Below are 23,748 nucleotides of genomic sequence, written 5' to 3' on the forward strand. Positions count from 1 at the left end.
TAATCAAAAAAGGTGAAAACAGAAGCTGAACATTTTATGTATTACCATTTTTAGCAGCTCTCTCAACATCACTAAAGTTCTCCAATGCAAATCTACAACTGTATAATGCATGTGAAGTGTTTTGAACACATAACAACTGTATAGCCCTTTCAAGTATTGTTACTCATAATGCATTTTCTCTTTTCCAGTTGTGCACTGCAGGTAAGACTACTTACCATGTCTTTTCACAGTAACTCCAGGATAAGGAAATACATTCTTCTTGGACAACTCCAGTAACCAGCGAACTGTTGATTTGCACAAACCAACAATTTCTACAGCAGAACCATCTCTAAAGGAAGAGAGGCACAAATTTCAAGAATTCCAGAGGAAGACATAAGCTACATTTACACTGCCTAAGGACACTTTCCATCAATATATTCAGTGTCTAAACCAAGGGTACACAAATCTGGTCACTTCAACAACCACTTTTACCTAGGGCTGCCTTCACACTGCACTTTATTCTGTTATTCTGATGATTTCTTACCTGCTAATTTGCGCATTATATTTGATCTTTCACATGACTTACAAGCTAGCTCCGGAATTCTAGTGGAATTAGTGAAGTTTAGTTCAAATTTCCGTGATAAATGATACCAGAAATAATCCGTGAGCAAGGCTGGGAACCCCAAAAATCATGGGAGTTTTCCGCTAGCTGCAGCTGCTCACATGACAGGCATCCCAGCATGCAGTACATTCCCACCCTTTCATCGCATGGGGTTTTTTTGCCTGACAAAAATTGTACTGGCATTCCGGCATCGGCGCAGATAGCAACAGCATTTCCCACACACACCTCTGTGTCGATAGAACTAAAATAAGATCCCAAAGCGAGAGGGCTGGCATGGCGGTGGGACAAGATCTTAGACCTCCTATACAGTGGGGAACAGTCTGCGTATGTATAATGGGTGAGGGACGAAAACAAGCAGTGTGAAAGACAGTAGCACAATATGCCAGTATATCAGCTGAAAAAGCTGCTGTCCCTTAATACAAAAGGTACTGAGTGTGAAAGTGATTTTAGAAATCTTTTTAAGCCGTTGAACTAACGGAATGAGCCCCATGTGTCACAGCAGCCCAGGGCTGTGTTGAGTGTGTGTGACCATTTTAACTTGGCATTCTCTTCTCTTTTCTTTCATTCTCTATTAATCCCTTATTTCTCCAAGGTATGCTCTCTTTCCCACAGAGCTTGGTGTTCTTTTCTCTTTGCACCTTTACACTTCTGTACCCATGACCTCAGGGCTGTGGAGTCGGAGTTGTGGAGTTGGAAGCAATTTTGGGAGGAGTCGGAGTCAGTAGAAATGTACTGATTCCGACTTCCAAATAAATTTTGATTGACAAGAAGCAATTTTGGGTGGAGTCAGACAGTAGAAAAATAGAGGAGTCAGAGTCGAAGGTTTGGCGTACCAACTCCACAGCCCTGCATGACCTCCTGGTGGCCCCCCCTTTCTTGCGTTGCCATTTGCCTCATCTTTCTTTCTTGTTCATGAATTGGGCGGCAACATCACCCAAAGTCTTCACTCTCCCAGCAATTTGCACCAGTGGCTGGCTGCAAAGGACTAGGAAAAAGCTGGCACCAACTCTCAAGACATGCCTCTAAATCCAGAAGGAGTAACTCTTCAGTTGTGATGTAGACATTTTCCCATCACCAACTCCCATTCTGACTGGGGCTTTGGTATATTTCAGGTATTCTCACAGAGATGGGAAAACAAGTGGACTCTTCTCAGAGTTTTGCAAAGAGACAATAGGACCACAGGCTTACTGGAACACATGCAGAAGGGCCCCAGGTTCAATCCAAAGACTTTTGTCTGAGACACTGGAGAGCCACTGCCAGTCAGAATACTAGGCTAGAGGGGACCAATATTTTGATGTATAATGTGGCTTCCTAGGTTCCTTATGATGGGTAGGCCTGATCTGAAGGGTCATGGGTTAATGTTACAGAAGTTGCTGGTATCAGCTCACAGAGCTGGTTCAGTCAACAGCAAGCTTAGTAATCTTCCACCATGGCAGGAAAATGGGAGTCGGCCTTAGGATCTGACACATGCATCCTGCCCTGTGAAGTCATGTATGAATCTGGTATCCACACATTACAATGGAAAATTGGACAAACCATGTAGCCTTGATATGTGACATGCAAACACCAGTTCACATATGATTTCCTATATATAATTGCAAGTGTGTCCTGAGGCTCACAGTACTAAATACTCAGCACAGAGCAAAATGAGTTATGTTGAAGGACATAACTATGGTGATACTACCATGTTTAGGGAAAGAAGTATGATTTAAGTCATTATTCATAAAAAAAATGGGTTAGAATCCAGAGGATTGCAAGCAGAAGAACAAATCCTGTGCTCGTTTCTGCATGCATAATCCCTTACACAAGCTGTATACCTAAACTGTACATAGTGTGCCTCAGAAAAATTCACACTTTGTACATTTCCATATATTTTGTTTCTAGCTACTACGTTTTCCCACTGAACTAACTAGGGTCTAAAAATACAGTTTTGAAAATATATACATGCTTTTTTGGACAACAAAACAGGTCCAAAGAAATATTTTGCACATTTTCAAGAGAAGCATAAAACGAATTTATAGAAAGCTATAAATCCTTATGCTGTACCTTGGAGTGGCTGGAATTCCTTTGTTGCGAGCTCTCTCACTCTCACCCATTTTATCCATCCATGTACCACAATTAAAACGGTTCCCTCCATAGACAAAGCCAGTTTCCATGTCTGCACCTGCAGTCACATTAAAACCTACGAACCACAAAAGTTAGATTATCATCCAAAGGACCCACAGAGAGAGAGAGAGAGAGAAAATCTTACACAGCACCCAAGAAACGTCCCAGCCAAAGCTAAATAGGATTTCCAATTCAGCATAACTAATGTTTAAGAAAAGGGTCTGTAACCACCAGTGAGAACTAAAAAGAGAAACATTCAACTAAATAATTTGTGTGAGTGGAACGACTTTCAGGAATGCAATGGAACTTCTCCCCCTCTCCTTCCCTGTTCATGCTCCCTCCCTAAATCTGCTCTGGTCTGTTGGGGGAACCTCCAGATAAGGGGCACCTGGGAGGAGAAGATGGGGGAAAAGTCCTGTTGCGCACGTGGAACCACAAGGAGCTACTTGGTGCTACTGTGAATATAAACCAAAGTGAATACAGGTGCATTAACATTTAAACGTAGTATATGGACAGACTATCTAAGCAAATGTAAAAAGATGCTTCAAAAGCAATATTTAAGGTGGCTTAAAAGTACGAATTTCCATTTCATTTTTTATTGGCAACACAGAAAATAAATGAATGGATCAGTGCATACCTTCATCTCTCATATTTCGATCTATCTGTGGACCGGCATTCCTTTCACGGAATTGTATGCCTTGCATATGTCTCTGCATAGCTTCCTGTATCACTTCATACAGTGGCTGATCCTGAGTTTTGGTTGGTTCAAATATACAAGAAAAAAAAAGAGGAAGGGTAAAAAAATTAAGCAAGAAATAGACACACACATTTATTTTGGACTGCAGCCCCAGTTCTTTAAGGTACTTAAAGAGAGATTCGGTCAGTATTCTCCCTTCTAAAACATTACAAGAGTACCAACATTCTGTTAAAAGGATCACAAAATTATATTTTAAAGTTTCATTTCCTGACAGTCACACTTGTTAAAATTACTTTTTAAAAATCCCCCATCAGCCCTTGGCTGATCTACCTAAGACCATAGTTGCCATGAGCCAGGAAGAGGCACATGACAGGAAGGTCCCTCTCCAGAGCAAGCATGTCTGTGACTCAAGCAAGCAAGACAGCCAAGCTACAAGGTGAATGCTAATTATAATTACCTTCTGGCTTGCTGACTGAGGAGGGGAGTCATCTGTAGGATACATTCTGGATATAGGACATTTGAGAATGTCAGTGCCATTTGGAACAAGTTTACAGTAGTCTTGTATACACTGAAGCCACCACCACACAGCGTCGCGACAATTGAACCTAGCATGAGTGCCCTGGCCCAGCAAGTTGGGAATGAGGCCATGTCTCAGCGTACCAGCAAATGCTAAAATTATGTTCCTGAAATGGGAAGGGGAGAGGAAGTGAACATAATAACGACATGTTTCCAAGTTAATATTTATACACAACGTTTAGGTTCCAAAAGACAAACATTTGTAAATAGCGACTAGAATACCAAAGAAAATCAGAATGCAAGGGGCTAAAATTATTTTCCTTTATTTTTGAGAGTTTAATGCTCTTTAGAACAATACAGGTCCTATTATTTAACAGTCATTCTGTACTGATATGTACATAATTTTTTTTATTCTGATAGGTTTGTACAAATGGATATATATCCTTTAGTCTTAAATTAGGTACATATCTATCTTTTCTTCCATTTGGAAAATGTTAAGTACGTTTAAATGTAAGGGACCAGAACCACACCACCAGAACATCAGTTATCCCTAAGATGTCCAAGAATTCTAGTTTTATTCTATGTGGGTGTAACCCTATACTAACAACTACATCAGCCAGTCACTATTGACATGTGGATTTGATCTCACCTTGCTTCCAGGTAACGTCCAGTAACTAACAGCAGCCCTCTCAGTGCAATAAAGGTGTCCCTGCCCCAACAGCGGAAAATGCCAGATGAAAAATGAGGTAAGCCTAAACAGTATGAGATAAAGCAAATATAACTTTAGAAATTAATGGTTCTCCACCCTCCAAAAATGTCCATATTTTTGTTCATGGTTGTGCTCTGCTGTATTCCCTTTGTTGTTACATGCCTTCAAGTCGACCATGACTTATGGCGACCCTATGAATCAGCGATCTCCAACGGCATCTGTCATGAACCACCCCTGTTCAGATCTTGTAAGTTCAGGTCTGTGGCTTCCTTTATGGAATCAATCCATTTCTTGTTTGGCCTTCCTCTTTTTCTACTCCCTTCTGTTTTCCCCAGCATTATTGTCTTTTCTAGTGAATCAGATCTTCTCATGATGTGTTCAAAGTATGAGAACCTCAGTTTCATCATTTTAGCTTCTAATGGTAATTCTGGTTTAATTTGTTCTAACACCCAACTATTTGTCTTTTTCGCAGTCCATGGTATGCGCAAAGCTTTCCTCCAACACCACATTTCAAATGAGTTGATTTTTCTCTTATCTGCTTTTTTCACTGTCCAACGTTCACATCCATACATAGAGATTGGGAATGCCATGGTCTGAATGATCCTGACTTTAGTGTTCAGTGATACATCTTTGCATTTGAGGACCTTTTCTAGTTCTCTCACAGCTGCCCTCCCCAGTCCTAGCCCTCTCACAGCTGCCCTCCCCAGTCCTAGCCTTCTTCTGATTTCTTGACTATTGTCTCCATTTTGGTTGCTGTATTCCCTACCAGTAACTTATTTAAATCCATATTAGGATCACACATCTTTGCCAAGTTTGTTCCACCATAATTAATCAACAACAACAAAAAAGGATGCAATTTTCTCTGTCCTCACACTTTAGTATATCTAGTGAAATGAACCCTTATGACTAGTTAACGTTCACTTTGAACCAACAATGTTAGGCTGCAAGGGTGTGTTACACATGAGCTTCCTGTACAATACAGGAAAAAGACTTGAAAAATATACTGCGTTTGCTACATGAACATATTACAGTGGCTTTTATGATTAATACTGGACTTGTTCCAACATTTCCTGTTACATTGGCTTGTAACACTGACCGATTTTGCAATACTGCACTGGCACGTTATTCAAACTGTTAAGTGAACATCTAAAGTGCAATTTCCTGTGCTCCTAGGCCTACAGTATTAAACTGGAAATGAAGGATTGGATTTAGATTCCTTCAAATCTACTGGTAAGCTCTGTTACGACAGCCCACACTTACAGCAACCTTATATATCTGTGCGCTACCACAAATAGGTGGAAGATGAGTACTGGATATAATTACCAACATATGTTGACAGGGCATATATTGTGTTTTTAATATTTTTATTGTATGGTGGTGGTTGTTTTAACTTGTAAATCACTTTGATGTTTTTTTAACAAAACAGCAGTATACAAATATGTTTATAAACAAACAAATAGAAATGCACTAAAGGAATACCTGTGTCCTTTCAAAAATGCCAGTTGTAAATCATCCACATTTACAAACCTTCTGGGAAAAGGCTGGCACTCACTTTTGCGGTTCTGTAGGTCTCTTAACTACATATATTTAATATTAACATTGCAGCTATCTGATGTGAAGCAGCACTTAAGAGTCCTAGAAAAGGTATCTGAGGTTTCGTTTAAGTTTGATTTGCTGCACAACTTTATGTTTTATGTTTAGATATATTTGAATCAGGAGTGGGAAACCTATGGCCCTTCAGATGTTTTTGAACTACAACTCCCATCATCTATAACCATTGGCTTTGCTGACTGGGGCTGATGGAAGTTGGGAGTCCAACTGGAGGGATGCAGGTTCCCTACCCCCGATTTACATCTCTCTTTTCCCAGCCTATATATTTTTGGCATATATTTAAGAACCTTAACAGAATTAGCATCAGTACAAAGGTTAAAGAAATTAAACTACTAATTGGATGCATGCAGGGCATTTCAATAGAAATTGGTTAATTTGCAGAAACCAGTTTACCCACCCTTGCAAACCTTTTTCAAAAGCACAAAATGTAGTCAGATGAGGGAAGTGGGAGGTTGCCTAGAAACTAGATTTTATGACAATAGAGTTCTAGTAGAATGGGAAACAGCATCTGAGAAAGAGCTAATGAAACAAGAACAGTTACAAAGAGAAATAAACCCTCAAGAAACAAATAGCTGTTCAGGGGAAACAGTCTGTATTGGCAACACAAAAAAAGAATGAAGCAATAGGTGACACAGTGAGACATCACCATAGGACACCCACAAACTCAAGAAAGAGAGCAAGTAAACAGAAGCAACAAAAGCAACAGAAATCTGAATAAGAAGAAACTCAAGAGGGTGTGTTTGGTGTGTGAGCACATGCCTGAGAATACTTAATAAGCCCAGTTCCCATAATTACAAGATATTGATATTAAAGGTCTAGTTCAAAAACCACTCCATCTATTGTGCTACTTATCATTGTTCTAAACCTCTAAAGGGCAGAAACATCTATCTTTGCTAACTGAAGCTGTTCCACCACAAAGTCAGGCACCATAATTACTCTAAGATTATATTTTCTTAGACTAACAATAGCTCTATTTTCTAGAATTTAGGCTCCAGGGCTTGTCTATTTGTTCAGGACCTCCAGATGCTACCTCCTCCTTCTGTGTGGGAGACAGGTAAGTACAGGGAATGCATCCAGGAATGAACCCAGAATCTGTTTCTAGATTCATACAATCTCCCTACCCAAACATTTTTAGCTAAGATGGCTCATCTTTTCCCCACAGGTCTCCCAGGCTTCCTAAATTTCTGTAGACCATCACCAGCTGATCCACTTCTGCTACCGTGAACAGATTCAAAATATTCAAATTCAAAACATTTGTTTTTTTAAAAAGGTAGCTTGTTTCAATTATGATACTTTTTTTTAAAACTTACCAGCAGCTAAAGAAACACAGCTTTGTTCTTTCTCTTTTGTAATTTCATTCAGCCTGTAAGGAACATCCTGCAGGGCAGGAGACAGAGGTGGCAAGGAAGGATACTTTCCTATTCCACACATCTGGACTGAACCCAAGGAAAGATGTTTAACAAATGTTGATCCATTCTGAACAAAGCTGTAATTAAAACACAATTTATTCATGTCCATAAACTTCCCCCTTTTTTCAGATTTCAAGATCATTACAACTAGCAATGGTGATTTTAAATGCATGCATCAGTGAGATCTATGGAAAGTTCTGGATCCTCTGTGGCTTTAGCATACTTGAAAAATTAGTACTAAGTAAGGTATGTGGACAACACCACAGGTCATATGGATAATTATTTCTCTTGTGCCCTCCATTTTAATTTTGTTAACAAGTGGCATGATGGAAAAAGAGCTAATCCCCATTTCAATTGCACTACATTAAATGTATAAATCCATGTCCTTTTTCAAGATGGATACATTGTACTACTTGGCTCTGCACCAGAATGGTGGATTGTGGCTTTCTTATAAAATGAGCTAGTAAACATCTGCCACAAATCCAAGAATCAGTTTTTAAATTCTAGGAGACCTAATTCTGCCAGTGAACCTATGAGCTTCTACCAGGTTCTACCAGCCAAGCTCTGAGGGATGCAGAAGGCCTCCTCATGCCCAGTTCTCCTGTACCAATATGCACAATTATATGCCATATGTGATTTGCTACACTAGGTCTATAGCAGGGATGGGGAACCTGTGCTCTCTAGACTACAACTCCCACCATGCCTGATCAATGGCCAGGCTGGCTGGAGCTGATGGAAGTTGGATTCCAAGAATGTTTGGAGGGCGGCAGGTTCCCCATTTATACTCTACAGCATCCTAAAGGTCTTTTTAACCTGCTGGATTCTGACAAGTGCCTTGTATGTTTACGTGTAGTGAAGTGTGCCATAGACAGAACTCCACAAATTCATCCCACTTAAAATGGGCCCCATTCCTGCTTTGAATGATCTCGTTTAAATTGCTTTCAGATTTCTCCTTGTCACTTTCATCTTATTCTACAGTTTAAGCAAAATTATCATTGCCTTTAGCATCACTTTGATTGTCCAAGCTGTAGTCTACCAATACAATGAAGTGTGTAGAATGTCAACAATGCAATAAGCTCGAAATCCCCTAAGTTTCAGAAGCAGACATTACAACATAAATTATTTTTGGCAGCTATCTTTAGGCATTGGCTTTAATATCTGACTCTCCTTCTATCCCCTTGGACAATGCAAAGGCATCTATTTCTGCAGGGTGCAGGAATAAGGAGCACTAGGCCTGGCAAAAGAACATCCAACTCCCATTGCTCAGAAGCTCACCTGAGGTACACTATCCTGGATTTGGCGCTCCCTCTCTCTGCCCTTGAACAGCAGAAAAATCTGCAGTTCTCAGGGGAAGGGAGTGAAGAGCGCACAGCCAGGCAAAAGACCACCCAATAGCCAGCAGACAGGGGAGTGGTATGGATTACAAAGTAGTGGAAATAGCCACAGTAACCTAATGAAAACTGGGCTGTATGAGTAGGATATGCTATTCCAGAGCAATGGTACTTGCTGGATTATGTAAGACATGTTGGCAATTTTTCTGACTCAAAAGGTGCGATTGAAAATAAAATAAATGGGCTTCTGTGGTGAAGAATAATCAATACCAGACAAAGACCTCAAGGAGATCTGATACTCTTAAAAAAAATTCTACTGCAGATTTTTCTAGAATTAGAGCAAACTCTAGTGACCACTACTGAGGGCCCCTCCAGACATCCTTTTTATTGTGCATTCATGTTTGCGCCCATGATGCTTTCAGGGAAGTCACATGCAATCCTGCTATCAATACTATTCATGCCTGCAAAAGTTTTGGGGAGATCATATCGCTTTATTTCCAATCAGGGCTGTGGAATTGGAGTCGGAAGCAAATTTGGGTGGAGTCGGAGTCGGTAGAAATGTACCGACTCCGACTTCAAAATAAATTTTGATTGACAAATTTTTTAAACTATAAATTCAAAATGTCAAAGAAGCTTCCCATGAAGTCAGCTGTAGTTGAGCATTTCACCATAACTCAAGATAGAAAACATTTTGTGTGTCAGTGTATGACACAGGACCCAGATGAAGACAAATGCTGTGATGCCAAGATCAGCGCATATTCAGGCAGCGATAAAAATGCTCCTACTAGAGCTTCCAATTTAAAAAGACATTTACAGCACTTTCCAGGGCTGTGGAGTTGGAAGCAATTTTGGGTGGAGTCAGAGTCGGACAGTAGAAAAATAGTCGGAGTCGAAGGTTTAGTGTACCGACTCCACAGCCCTGTTTCCAATCAGTGCATGTCCGATAACTTCCTGCTGAAATCCTGTAACATTTCACAAATGTCTTTTGTTGTTGTTCCACTTTTGTTGAGCTACAACCCCTCTAAACAGCGATAATGTGATAGTACTGGGGCAACATCAAAGAACAACTAATAAAGCAGACTAAAACTATCACTAAACACTACTATTGTGTCAAGAACACGTTGCACAATACACCCGCAACTGAACACCAGTCTGGAGGGGCCCTGAATGGGAGGAGAGCCAGAGAGAGATAAGCTTTAATTCTGTGAGTACAAGGGTCAGTGTCTGCCCACTTGTAAAATATTGGCATTTAAACAGATGTTCAGAGCTTCCTAGATTAGCTTGGGGCTATTTTCAAGATCTCTTTTTGACCATGACTTTAAGACTCATGGACATAATAAGGTCCTGAAAAATGAGAGCTCATTCATCAAGCAGTATGCAAATATATGTTATTCATTCACTGATCACAGCTTCAGGTGAAATGATGTGTGAATGAGCCGTTATAGATTGATCTCCACAGATAGAACTGTGTCAACTCAGAACAACACTTTTCAATGCAGATAGCTCACACATTTGACTGAGTCATCAAGCAAGAAGCAATGAGATATGAGGAAGCATGCAAAGTCAGCCCTATAGCTGTTTTATTTTAACTGACATGCAAGACTGATAGAGGAAACCTTTTTTGAATTCAGTTATGATTGTGAAAGTTTGGCCACAGTGTACCTTCTGTGCTTCTTTAGAAAAAGAGATCAGAAATGTGTAAATTGTGTGTGCTTGCCACAAGATATCCATACCATATTTTCTGTATGGAGCAGTACTACAAGCATACCTAGACATCTGTTTCCAAGCCAAGTCAAGCAGCGCTGTGTATGCACCAACTAATATGGCATCAAAGTAACATGGAATGAGATAACGAGGAATCCGCTTCAAGTACATAAACATTGCTTTCAGCCACTTGCCAACCTATTAGGAAACAAATTGTAGCACTGAATTAAAATATATTATTGAAAATTACCATATAACACACAAATGACTATCTAAAAAGGAATTATTAAGACAAAATAGTTAGTGTACAATTCCATTGACATCAGAAAATGGCTTTGCCATCCTTTATGGAAAGGCATCAGGGTGGACTGCTCTTCCATCTGTGAACCATCTATATCCTTCTCCAGAGAGACAACTGAAACATCATATACATTATGTTGTGTCTCAGTGGGTTGTCTGCCAAACCTATGTACCATCAGCCTCAGTGCTCTACCTCTGGACACATCATGTGGGTCTGGTGAAGCAATGGCACATGTTCTCTGTTGCCACTCCTGCTCATTAACAGCATTGTTTGGCTGACTCAAATGAACACTGTGGTGCAGTGTATTGGAAGGTAAGCGATTATTCACTGGTGCAGGGTGTGATTGTGTAACTTGCTGCATTTGTGCAGGTGCTACTTGACAGGACTGGCTAGTTCTGCAGAAATGTCATTCACCAGGGCTCTGCTAATGTGATTTAATGCAGCAGAACTTAAATGGAAAGATTCCACCTGCTGAATTTCTTGACTGAAACCGGAGATGGTAGCAGAAAGCACATTAACTGTGTGTGTTTAATCTTTATGCTTTTGCTGCTGTTTTGACCAGATGTAGCAGCATTACGCAATAGCACCCTATCTAAATAGGTCTGTGGAAGTTCAGACTTCTGGGTGTTAACCCCAGTGCACTCTTCTTCCTCTGAATTTGAGCTGAAAACGACCAACGGTTCTGGAGCCCTTTCATCCTCAGAGAGCATCTCATCTTTTGTTGCCACCCATTGCTGGCTTTGCTCTCCCACATAAGCTGCTCTTTTGCATTTCTAATAATGTTGGTAAAACTGCATTTTTATTTTTGTCCTTCGTTTTAGAGGCATTTTCCCTCCTCGATTGCTCTGCTATCACATTACTTGCAGGGTTTGTAATGCTTTTGTGCATGTCTCTGGCCACTCTCTGTGATGCTGCAAGAGTTAATGGGCCATCAACTGCCTGTGAGGCTGTTTGCTGTTGCCCAAATGGCAGCCTTCTGCACTGTAACAATGACGTTAGTAAGACTGCTTCATTAATACTCTCATTATTTTTAGCAGCATAAATTGTCCCCGAAAGCTGTGCTACTGCATTGCTTACAAGTTTCTCTTCATCTTTGGTTTTGGCAACATGCTTCCTCCCCGATTGCTCTGCTGCTGCATTGCTGTATTGTTTTTGCATTGCATTATTGTATTTATTTATTGTATTCTGTTTTAATTGTTACATGTACATTGCCTAAAGTGGCCAACGGCCAGATAGGCGACACATAAATTAAATTTTATTATTATTATTATTATTACAGGGTTAACAGCACTTTGCTGCTGATTACAGGCCTCTCTCTGTGCTACCGCCAGAGTGGATGGGTCACGCACTGTCTGTGAGGCTGTTTGTTGATTAAAATGGCGGCTTTCTCCATGCGCGCTGCTGCAGCTTATGTTTTTAACCATCATCTTGCCTGAGTGGGCTCAAGGCGCTACCACACCAACCGCTCCTGTCTCTTTGAGCCATGACTTTAATCTTTTAGAGTGCTGTACAGCTGATTACTGGCCTTTCTTTGTGCTACCGCCAGAGTGGATGGGGCATGTGCTGGCTGTGAGATTGTTCGTTGATTAAAATGGCGGCTGCCTCCGTGCGCGCTGCTGCGGCTTGTGTTTTTAACCAACATCTTTTTCTCTGAGCGTGCTGAAGGCGCTACCACACCAAACGCTCTTGCCGCCTTCTGTACTGATTTTGTTTTTTGAGTGCTCTTTAGGCATGTCGCTAGCAGTTTTTTTCCTTTTTCAGAAAAGACTTTTGTCACAGCTGAATCAATACACAGAATTCATTAGATAAAATGAAATTAATTTGAACACCTCAGCTAATTATCTAGGTAATTAATTCAAGGTATCAAATGCTGAAGGCAATCAATCTAACGCTATAATAAATTAACCAACGGACAAAACGGACACTTAACAGTCACTCAGACACGCACACAATTCATTTGGAAAAACTGTAAATGACACTCAAACACACACCACTCAAAAAGGAACTCGGACACAATAAAGCAACAACAATAGAGAAAGATTTGAGATGCTAAGAAAGGATATAAGCCAGCCAGACTGAAGAGCAAGGTGAAAACAGTACTGCTCCAGCCAGGCAGGAAAACGAACTGTCACTCCATGGGAGAGGCTAAGGTGAGACTCTCTTGGAGTGTTAACTCTTTCCTACCTCAAGCAACAGGAGAGGAAGACAATACCCACTTGGGGGTGTCCTGGTACCTGTGACGCCCTTCCCTGGCTCTCCCTGTCAGGTTCCTACCTGCTCGTGGTTACTGCCTGTCACTAGGCACCACCAGGGACTCCACCAGTCCGGACTGTCCTTTTTTATGGTTTCTCTCCCCGCTCTAGCATAGACCTCACCAGATCCCCCTGCTAGGCAGCACCACCAGTCACGTCCTATAACCTGTATTCCCAGAGACTCTGCCTGAGTCTCTCTATCAGGTTACCTCTGTGACTGCGTGCTTAAGCTGTCCCAATCCCTTTGTATCAATGCAGATAATCCTGGTTTGCTCTGAATACTTGTGGTGTTATTCTCTTCACCGCTGCCACCATTTGTTACCCTTCAGCCTTGGTATTTACCTTACCCTCCCTTCTGGTCTGTGGAACCCCAGCCAAGGATCAGGCCTTTGGTAAACCAAATATATTTATTAAATAACAGAGATAACAAGATTACTTTATAAAGGCACTTAAGCATATGGTTTCATCTATTCCTGAGGTACTGGTCTTAGTATTAATCCGAGCTCCGTACTCTCCTCACATCCACCAACTCTCCACCCAATCTCCTCTCAAAAACCCACCAAAACAACCCACTCACGTTCACCGTCCACACAGATTTAACTGTCATCCTTCCATTTATACCCTCAGCCATTCTAAACACTCAGCCAATCATCCAGCATTCTACTGCCCATTCACTCCCCCCTCCTCTTTCATTCCACTTACCATGTATCTCCTATACAAACAGCACTTACCATTTATACACAAATACAGGAACATCACATTTCCCCCCCCCTTAAAATAACGGCAGAGTATTATTCCTGTTCCAGGATTCATACGCCGCGTTAACAAATAAAACAAGTCTCTCTGGGGAAAATGTCTCTCTTTGTTCCTCCGTCTGGTCACGTCACTGCAGTCCCAGCCACCTGCCTTGACAGTCCATCGGCCAATACATTGTCCTTGCCTTTGATGAACTGGAAGTCCACTTGATAGTCTTGTAGGGCCCAGGACCACCTCTGCAGCATAGTATTATGGTTTTTCATAGTCTGTAACCATAACAAGGCCCGATGATCCGTTGTTACCGTGAATCTTCGTCCCCACACATATGGGCGCAACTTATTCAGTCCCCACACGACCGCTAGGCACTCCTTTTGGACCGACAAATAGTTTTTGTCCCTCGGCGTCAGCTTGCAACTCAGATATGCCACTGGATGTCTGGTGCCTTCTCTCTCCTGCAGCAAGACGACTCCCAGCGCGAGGTCTGACACATCTGTAGCCACGATGAATGGTTGCTCATAGTCTGGTGCTATTAATATGGGTCCTTGGCACAAGGCTTGCTTCAGCAGATCAAAAGCCTTCTGACATTCATCCGTCCATACCACACGCTCAGAACACTTTTTCTTTGTCAATTCATGCAAGGGGGTTGCGATTTCCCCAAAATTTTTCACAAACTTCCTATAAAAACCAGCCACACCTAGAAATGCCCTAACTTGCTTTTTGGTTAAGGGGATAGGCCACGCTTGTATTGCCTCCACCTTGCTCCATAAGGGGGTGATTTTCCCACTCCCCACCTTATGTCCTAAATAGACCACCTCCTTCAACCGAAACTGGCATTTCTTCGCTTTTATTGTGAGGCCTGCCTTTCTTAATGCCTCTAATACTGTTGTCAGGTGTTGGACATGCTCAGGCACCGACTTGCTAAAAATGGCCACGTCATCGATATAGGCCACTGCAAAATCTGACATGCCTTGCAACACAGTATTGATTAGCCTCTGAAACGAACTTGGTGAGTTCCTTAGTTCCATGGGTAAGGTCACAAACTCATATAACCCATCTGGTGTTCTGAAGGCAGTTTTGGCTCTGGATTGCTCGTCTAGTTCCATTTGCCAAAATCCTTTACAGAGGTCTAACGTAGAGATAATGGTTGCTGCCCCCAATAACTCTAACATTGCGTCTACCCTGGGCATAGGATACGCATCTGGGACCGTGATTTTATTGATTAGCCGATAATCAAAGCAAAATCTTGTCGTTCCATCTTTTTTCGGAACCAGGACAATACTTGAGGCCCAGGGACTGATAGATTCCCTGATCACTCCTAGTTCCAGCATATCTTCGACCTCCTTTTTGATCTCACTCAAAACTTTGCCATTCACATGGTACGGCATAGATCTGATTGGGGCATGATCTCCAGTATCAATGGAATGTTTGGCTATACTGGTTCGGCCAGGTTTATTGCTAAAGAGATCCCCATAGTTTTTCAACACTCTCAGAATCTCTTCTCTTACTTCCTCCTGCACCTCCTCTGACCATTCCAATTGATCTACCCCTCCTTTGTCTTTGCTTTCCTGTACCAAATCTGGAAGTTCAGGCCCACTTCCCTCAGGGAATAAGGTAACTTGCAACACCTTTGCATCCCTGGTATGGTAAGGCTTCAACATATTTACATGAACCACTTTGCTTTTGTTTAATTGGTCTGTGGTGATTACATACGTCACTGTGTCAAGCCTTTCTCTTATGGTATATGGTTCTTCCCAGCTAGCCTGTAATTTGTCATGTTTCCTGAGTATGAACGCCATAACCATATCTCCCACATCATACACACGTTCCCTGGCTGTTCTGTCATACCAGTAACTTTGCTTCTCCTGTGCTTGACTCAAATTCTCTTTCACTACTTCCATCATTGATGTTAATTTATTGCGGAATTCCAATACAAAATCTACTACAGATGTTTTGTACTCTCCCAGGGTTCCTTCCCATGAATTTTTTAATAGTTCCAGAGATCCCCTCACTTTTCTAGTGAACATCAGTTCAAAGGGTGAGAAGCCTGTTGACTCTTGAGGGACTTCTCTGTATGCAAATAAGAAGCATCCCAAACGTTCATCCCAGTCTTGTGGGTGATCTTGAACATAGCTTCTTATCATGCCCTTCAAAACTCCATTGAATCTCTCAGTTAGCCCATTAGTGGCGGGATGGTAAGTAGTGGTCTTTAGATGTTTTAGACCACAACATTTCCACATACATTGCATCACTTCTCCCATGAATACACTGCCTTGATCCGTCAGCACTTCATGAGGGAAACCCAGCCTCATAAAGATTTTTAATAAAGCCTCTGCCACTACAGGGGCTTCTACAGATCTTAGTGCTTCTGCGTCTGGGTACCTGGTGGCAAAATCCACCACCACCAATAGATATTTCTTGCCATGCCTTGTGGGTTTGGAAAAAGGGCCCACCAAATCTATTCCCACTCTATAAAAGGGTTGTCCAATTATAGGAAGGGGCTTTAAGGGTGCCTTAGTCTTTACTCCACTTTTTCCCACCTTTTGGCATATACCACAAGATAGACAATGTTGTTTTACATCTTTGGAGATGTTTGGCCAATAATAGTGCGCAGCCAATCTCCTCTTGGTCTTTTTTATTCCCAGATGTCCTGCACATGGGACATCGTGGGCTACCTCTAGCAATCTGGTTCTGTATTTGCTAGGTACTATCAATTGCTTCACTGGTTCACATTCATCCTTTCTCTCAGCAGGCATCCACAGTCTATATAAAATCCCATTCTCACACACAACTTGATTCCTCAGTTTGTCAGTGAAAGGAATCTGTTGGGTCAAGGCTTGCTCCTTTATTTGCTTCAAACTGGTATCCTTATCCAGTTCTTCTCTGAAATGCTCTGTCTCTTCCCCAGAGACCAGTTGATACAGTTTGTCTCCTTCAGCAGGCCTGCCAAGGGTTGCTATGGTGACCTGAGGCTCGCAAACAGATTCCACCCTGTTTCCTTCAGCCCCTTTTAACATGGCTTCTGTTTCTCTGCCAAGTTGCTGTCTGGTCACCACATATATTTTCCCTTGTGCCCCCATAACATCTCTTCCCAGTATCACTGGTTCTTGTTGTTGGGCATTAATACCTACTTTATATTTGCCCTCTCGGCCTCTCCACGCCATTTTCACTAGGGCCATAGGCAAGCTTTCTGGTCTACCCCTCACTCCTTGAATAGTCACCATTTCCTAAGGTAATATTTCCTCAGATTTTATTAAATCTGGCCTCAGTAACGTCTGAGCGGCATCAGTATCAAGCAATGCCCAATAATTTGCCCCTTGTACACTCACTTCCTCTCTCAGACTTGAATCAAGGTCTGTTACTTCTGTCCAGTTTATCTGGCAGAACTGAACCTTTTTCGTGGTTAGTTCTTTTGGTTCTATTTTTACTGCCCTTGTCTGAGCAGGATTACTAATGGGGTTGGCAACCTCACATTGAAAATGTAGGTGCCCCGGTCTACCACATTTATAGCATAATTTCTCCTCACTTTTAGGGTACACAGATCCACTCTGGGGTGTCCTGTGCCCTTCAGATTTTACTGGAGGACTCACTCGCTGTGGTACCACATCCTTTCTGCCGCCACTATATGGTCTGGGTTTAAAATCTCTTGATGTTTTCCCCACCCAACCAGTTCTATTGGAGGCAAAGTGATCCGCCATCTCTGCGGCCTCCTGCACCGATGTAAGGGAACGGTCTTTGACCAGGAGCCTTATTTCTGGTGGTAACTGATGGTATAATTGATCCAGTATCATGAGGCTTTTCACCTCTTCCACTGACTGAGCTTTGGCACTACTCATCCACTTTCCAAATATATCCATCAGCTTTGCTCCCAGTTCAACAAAAGACCTCCCTGCTTGGATCTGACAGTTTCGGAATAACTTTCTAAAATAGTCAGGTCCCAGTCTGAAACTTTTGTAGACTGCCTCTTTAAACTCAGCATAGGTGATGGGCCTGTCTGAGGGGAAATATTGGTATACCTCTGCCAATTCCCCTTTGATCAGGTTTGATAAATACTGCATGTATTTATCTTCAGGTAGCCCCCACAACTGAGCTGCCTTTTCAAAGGTTGTGAGATAAAGTTGAGGATCTTGACCAGGCTCATACACAGCAAAGTCCTTTGGAGTAATTTTTATTTTTGCTCCATCTCTGTCTTTCCTCGTCTCCTCAGAGTGAAATTTCTCTCTATCCAATTTTAATATTTCCCCTTGTATCTCAGCATCCACTCTCATTCTCTCAGTTTCCATCCTCAATCTCTCAGTTTCCATCCTCAACTTCTCAGTTTCTAACTCTCGCTGTTTATCTTTCCCATCAGCTTCCATCCTCAATCTCTCAGTTTCCATCCTCAACTTCTCAGTTTCTAACTCTCGCTGTTTGTCTTTTTCCTCAGCCTCCCATCTTAACTTCTCTCTCAAATACTCTATATAAGCGGGATTGCTTAAGTATCCTTCTGGGGTCTCTTCCCTGACAGGTTGTTTTTGCTGGGCAGTTGCAAATCCTATAAGTGCTACCCTCAATTCATCTACCCCTTTACCCTCGTGAGGTAAATTGAATGTTATGCACTTCTCCACCAGCTCCTCTCTTTTCATTTTTATATATTCAGCCATGGTGTTTGAGTTCACTCACTCTTTGCGACACACTCTTTGCCAGTCACTCTCACAAGTAATCTTGTTTTGTTATTTCTGTTTGCCACACCACTGTTAGGGATTCTCTAGTATTCGTACCACCACTACAGCCAACACCTGTGACGTAGTCTCCTTTGTTCGTATCCCACCGCTACTGCCACCACATGTGACACCCTTCCCTGGCTCTCCCTGTCAGGTTCCTACCTGCTCGTGGTTACTGCCTGTCACTAGGCACCACCAGGGACTCCACCAGTCCGGACTGTCCTTTTTTTATGGTTTCTCTCCCCGCTCTAGCATAGACCTCACCAGATCCCCCTGCTAGGCAGCACCACCAGTCACGTCCTATAACCAGTATTTCCAGAGACTCTGCCTGAGTCTCTCTATCAGGTTACCTCTGTGACTGCGTGCTTAAGCTGTCCCAATCCCTTTGTATCAATGCAGATAATCCTGGTTTGCTCTGAATACTTGTGGTGTTATTCTCTTCACCGCTGCCACCATTTGTTACCCTTCAGCCTTGGTATTTACTTTACCCTCCCTTCTGGTCTGTGGAACCCCAGCCAAGGATCAGGCCTTTGGTAAACCAAATATATTTATTAAATAACAGAGATAACAAGATTACTTTATAAAGGCACTTAAGCATATGGTTTCATCTATTCCTGAGGTACTGGTCTTAGTATTAATCCAAACTCCACACTCTCCTCACATCCACCAACTCTCCACCCAATCTCCTCTCAAAAACCCACCAAAACAACCCACTCACGTTCACCGTCCACACAGATTTAACTGTCATCCTTCCATTTATACCCTCAGCCATTCTAAACACTCAGCCAATCATCCAGCATTCTACTGCCCATTCACTCCCCCCTCCTCTTTCATTCCACTTACCATGTATCTCCTATACAAACAGCACTTACCATATATACACTAATACATGAACATCACAGTACCCACTGGAGAAATGTTCTTTGCGCTATTTAACTTACTTCAGAGCAGGCTCCACCACAGGAAATTAGTCGATCGCTCACATAATCAATCATCCAGTCCCCAGACCTCAAGTTACCACAGAAAGGATGGCCCAAATCATTCTTTGGTCGTATGTCTCCCATGACAGACATTATTCCTGAAAGACCATATCAAGATGAGTTTAATTTTACAGAAAAATTAAGAGTGTAGAAAGATTACTTTTTCAAAATCAATTGGTCCTTGTCTTTAGTACTCATGCTAATCCCAATCCTGCGATATGTGATACGCTGTCTCACTACTCACCCTAGGTGAGTAGCTCATCAAAACCCCAAGGTTGGCCACCAACTTGCAGATCTGCAACAAGGTCTTATAAAACTCTCTGAAGACTCAGCTTTGAACATATTCTGTGAAATATTTTCACAAACCGTGGTCTGAAGGGGCTACCAAGTTGGTTTGTAAATCACAATTTGCACTATGGTCTGCTTTATGTTTGAATTCACAAAGCACAGGTAGGACTTTCGCTTCACCCCAAGAGGTTGCTACATCATGGAGACAGGAGAGAACTCATGAAGCAAAGCACTAAGCAGATGGAAAATGAAAGCAGACAAGCTACTTTAAATCAGTTTGCTTGGGCATGCCTACAAGCTGAGCCACAGTGTGGGCACTGAACCAAGATTAGCACAACCAGCTTTGAAGGGAAGTCTGAACTGAGCCTATTGCACTTACTGTTCAACATTTCTCTAGCCTTCTCTTTGTACTCTTTGTTAATTATTAATTATTTCACTGCCTCTGTAAACCTGGAGTCTAGAGCTAATGTTCAGAATGCACCATCCTGCTGATGTCTGTCATTGCAAGCTAAACACAGAGGACCAACTACTAGCCCACCAGTCTTGATGAACATCCTATTTTGCTATCTGTTTAGAACTGCTAAAAACAAACAAATCAGGATGAGGGTGTTGATCAATCACCTGCAACCTATAGTACATGGCTGGCCTGCGTTTGGCTTTGACAGCAAAGGCATACAGAGGGTTAAAGTTTGATTACCTTAGACCAGGAAGACAACATTTGATCATCTGTTCATTTCAGAAAAATATGCACCTATTAATTTTTACCTTGAAGACCTGCATATTTAAGGGGTGTCCAGTTTGGTATGTTGTAACATCCTCCTCCGTCCTCTTGTTCCTCAGCATCACACCGATATAATACATGATTTAGGTCTGCCAAGGTTAATTTTGAAGCAATACTGCAAGAGAGACAGATAAATTGATTGGGTTAAAATTACATTTATGATTTCAGCTCCAGAATAATTAAAAACAGAAAAATAAAGGGTACACAGCATTAAATGCAAGGCTGCAATCTATACACACTTACCTGGGAGTAAGCCCTATTGAACTCATTGGGACTTACTTTTTATTATTACATTTATTTATTTGAATATTTATAAACCACACTTTCATATAAAAAGGTAGTACTTCTGAGTAGACATGCACAGGGTTGCATCCTACACAGCGATGTGAAGGCCTGGAAAAACCTGAAAAATGGGGGGGGGAGAGGGTTCCCCCCTTTTTCCTCTCAAAATCCCCCCCTCCCGGTCTTAACACTTCTAATCCTAAATCACTTCCATCTGTTCTGAAAGTGCCAAAGCACTACTTTGCTACATCAGAAACGGACAACGCACCACTGAAGAGGCTACTGGGGTGTTAAAATCTTCTCTCCTACTTTAACTGCAGGTTGCTTTTGAAGGGGAGGCTGGGGGGTGAACTCCCTGACATCACCTCTGCTGTGCCCATTGCTCTCCTAATCAAAAGGCATACTTACATTTGGAAGGGGATCTTGAGTATAGGTTCTGAACCATCATCAGGAAGACTCCCAGATTTAAAGTGAGGACTAAACTGGATCAGATGGTTACGCACGACTCCTACAGCCTCTTGTGCTTTTGGGTCAAGGCTAACTCTGCAAAGGTTAGTACCAGACAAAAAGTGTTACTCTAAACACAAAAACAAAAGAAAGGCTAAGTGGGCAATACTAACCCTGTCTGCTGTCTGCTGTGGCTTAATGGACCATCATGCATCTAAAGCCCTGACGAACATGCCGTCCAGGGCAGAAAGTGAAGGGAGAGGCAGACCGCACAGCAATTGGGCCCAATGCTGTCATGTGACTGTAGTGGGGCTGGCTCAGCCTCTTCCCTTTGCCCAGAACGTGCAATTTCTGGGCTTTCTGCTGGCTGCCCCCCATTCAGAGGGCAGAAGGGGGAGCTCTGTGACAGCGTGACTTTGCAGGTGGAGGTTAGGCGAGGCTAGCAGGGCTGAGGAACACTTCTGCTCAATCCAAACTACCACCAACCTGGTGTCAAGTGGCTTTGGATTGGCTTTCATACACACATAGAAGTAATGACATTTTACCTAAAGATGATCACACTCCCTGGTGTTAGCTTTTCAAATTCTATCTCTTGAACAAATTCATTAGGGCCTTTTGTAGCAATCGAAGCTTGCTTTATGATTTTACTTTCCTTGAGCTGCCAAGAGAAGGAAATTAGACAAATCCAGTAAACCACTTTAATCTGGGAGCTACATTACATTTTCAGGAAAATCAAATGAAAGGAAGAGACTCTGCCTACCTGGATGTGTTCTCGGAATTCAACTGTATAATCAGGCAATCCATTGATTGAGTGCTCATCTTTTTTATAAGGGCCAGCATTTCTCTCAACAGTCCTAGCCTCGAGAACCACCTCTTCAATTTTGCCTGTGGAAGGTGGAACAGAAAAAAAATCCAGAAAACTCTCATACCACAGCTAGCAAAAAAACTACCTTTATAATAAGGAACATAGGAATCTCCCTTATACAGGGTCAGACCCCTGGTCCATTTAGCTCAATATTGGCTGAGCTGATTGGCAGCAGCTCTCCAGGTTTTTAGGCTGGAGTCTCTTCCAGCCCTACATGGGGATGCTGGGGACTGAATCAGGGACCTTCTGCATGCAAAACAGGGTGCTCCGCCATTGAATTACAGCCCTTCCCCTTGGTACAGCAGAGTGAGCTACTACGTATGTGCGTTAGTCAGTCATACAATATGCTAGCCAAACTAACCTAGGGCATTAGTTAGCACACTATAGAAGTTAACATTTCATTTTAAGGAGTTCTTTCATGCAAATAAGGAGATTGTTTATAGATCCGTGCCCAGTGCTTAAGATGTGTTTAGGGCTAAAACTCCAAACTGTATAAAGGACATATATAAAAGAGAGAAGGTCAGTATGTACCCTCCCTTATAGTCTATGCTCAACTACATATGCAAAGGATTATGAAACCTTCATTTGGGGCGGGGGTGGTGGAAGCCAAGAGAAGCACTAGGAATACTTTAAAATCATCACAGTTTTATTTAAATGAGTGGATAAAACTTGCACTTGCCCTGCACACCAAAACTGAAACCAGATACAGGAATTATACAGCCACGAGAGTATACTATAGCCAGCATGGATTTTTCACATTCCACAATGTTAAATTGAAAATACCCCCCATGCCATTCTGATGCTTCTCATAAGCTCATTTCAAAACAAAACCTTACAAAACTTACAGTCCTGAACTCAGAAACTTAACAAGCCTCTAAATTTTCATGGCGATAAACAAAACAGAGAGAATACAGAGTTCAAAGTCTAAAAAGAGAGAAAAGAAACCAAGAGCCCTTTTGAACTTTTCTCTCTCAGAGTTCTCATAATCTGTTGAAATTCATTAAAATCAGCCATGTTCACAGAGTACCTGTAATTCTAATACTGACCTTGCTCCATACTCTGACCTTCATCTTCTGCAGTTTAAAAGTTAAAAAAAATGTCTGGCTGATTTTTAATTAATTTAAGAAATTTTGGCTGGAACCCTATGATAACGTCTGGCATGCTCAGTAAGAACCATCTGCCAGTGTTCTAAAAGCCAGACTCACAGCTGCTTCGCTTGGCTAATCAGGGGGCCACACCCACACCAAACTTTGATTTCACTTGAGACAGTCATGGCTTCACTTAGAGAATCCTGGGAAGTGTGGTTTGTGAAGGGTGCTAAGAGGAGACTCCTATTCTACTGACAGAGCTCCAGTGGCCAGACGGGTTTAACAGTCAGCCACTCTGACTGAAGCTCTGTGAGGGGAACAGGG

The 23,748-nt window shown here is 42.1% G+C and overlaps 1 protein-coding gene across 4 annotated transcripts in view; it reads right to left on the reverse strand.

Annotated features, from left to right (window-relative positions):
- Window positions 1-23,748, reverse strand: part of AGL (amylo-alpha-1, 6-glucosidase, 4-alpha-glucanotransferase) — a 78,957-nt gene that overhangs the window by 13,518 nt on the left and 41,691 nt on the right. For all 4 annotated transcript variants that reach the window (XM_061633688.1, XM_061633690.1, XM_061633691.1 and 1 more), the window contains 12 exons: window positions 22,232-22,356; window positions 22,017-22,129; window positions 21,433-21,567; window positions 20,727-20,857; window positions 19,635-19,771; window positions 10,749-10,882; window positions 7,551-7,726; window positions 4,570-4,672; window positions 3,862-4,087; window positions 3,345-3,456; window positions 2,648-2,783; window positions 216-328 (listed from right to left, as the gene is read on the reverse strand). In XM_061633688.1, the coding sequence (XP_061489672.1) occupies window positions 216-328; window positions 2,648-2,783; window positions 3,345-3,456; window positions 3,862-4,087; window positions 4,570-4,672; window positions 7,551-7,726; window positions 10,749-10,882; window positions 19,635-19,771; window positions 20,727-20,857; window positions 21,433-21,567; window positions 22,017-22,129; window positions 22,232-22,356 (1,641 nt within the window). The remainder of the gene's footprint in view (window positions 1-215; window positions 329-2,647; window positions 2,784-3,344; window positions 3,457-3,861; window positions 4,088-4,569; window positions 4,673-7,550; window positions 7,727-10,748; window positions 10,883-19,634; window positions 19,772-20,726; window positions 20,858-21,432; window positions 21,568-22,016; window positions 22,130-22,231; window positions 22,357-23,748) is intronic.

The sequence above is a fragment of the Rhineura floridana genome, chromosome 6, assembly GCF_030035675.1.
Source record: "Rhineura floridana isolate rRhiFlo1 chromosome 6, rRhiFlo1.hap2, whole genome shotgun sequence".
In the NCBI taxonomy this organism is placed as follows: domain Eukaryota; kingdom Metazoa; phylum Chordata; class Lepidosauria; order Squamata; family Rhineuridae; genus Rhineura; species Rhineura floridana.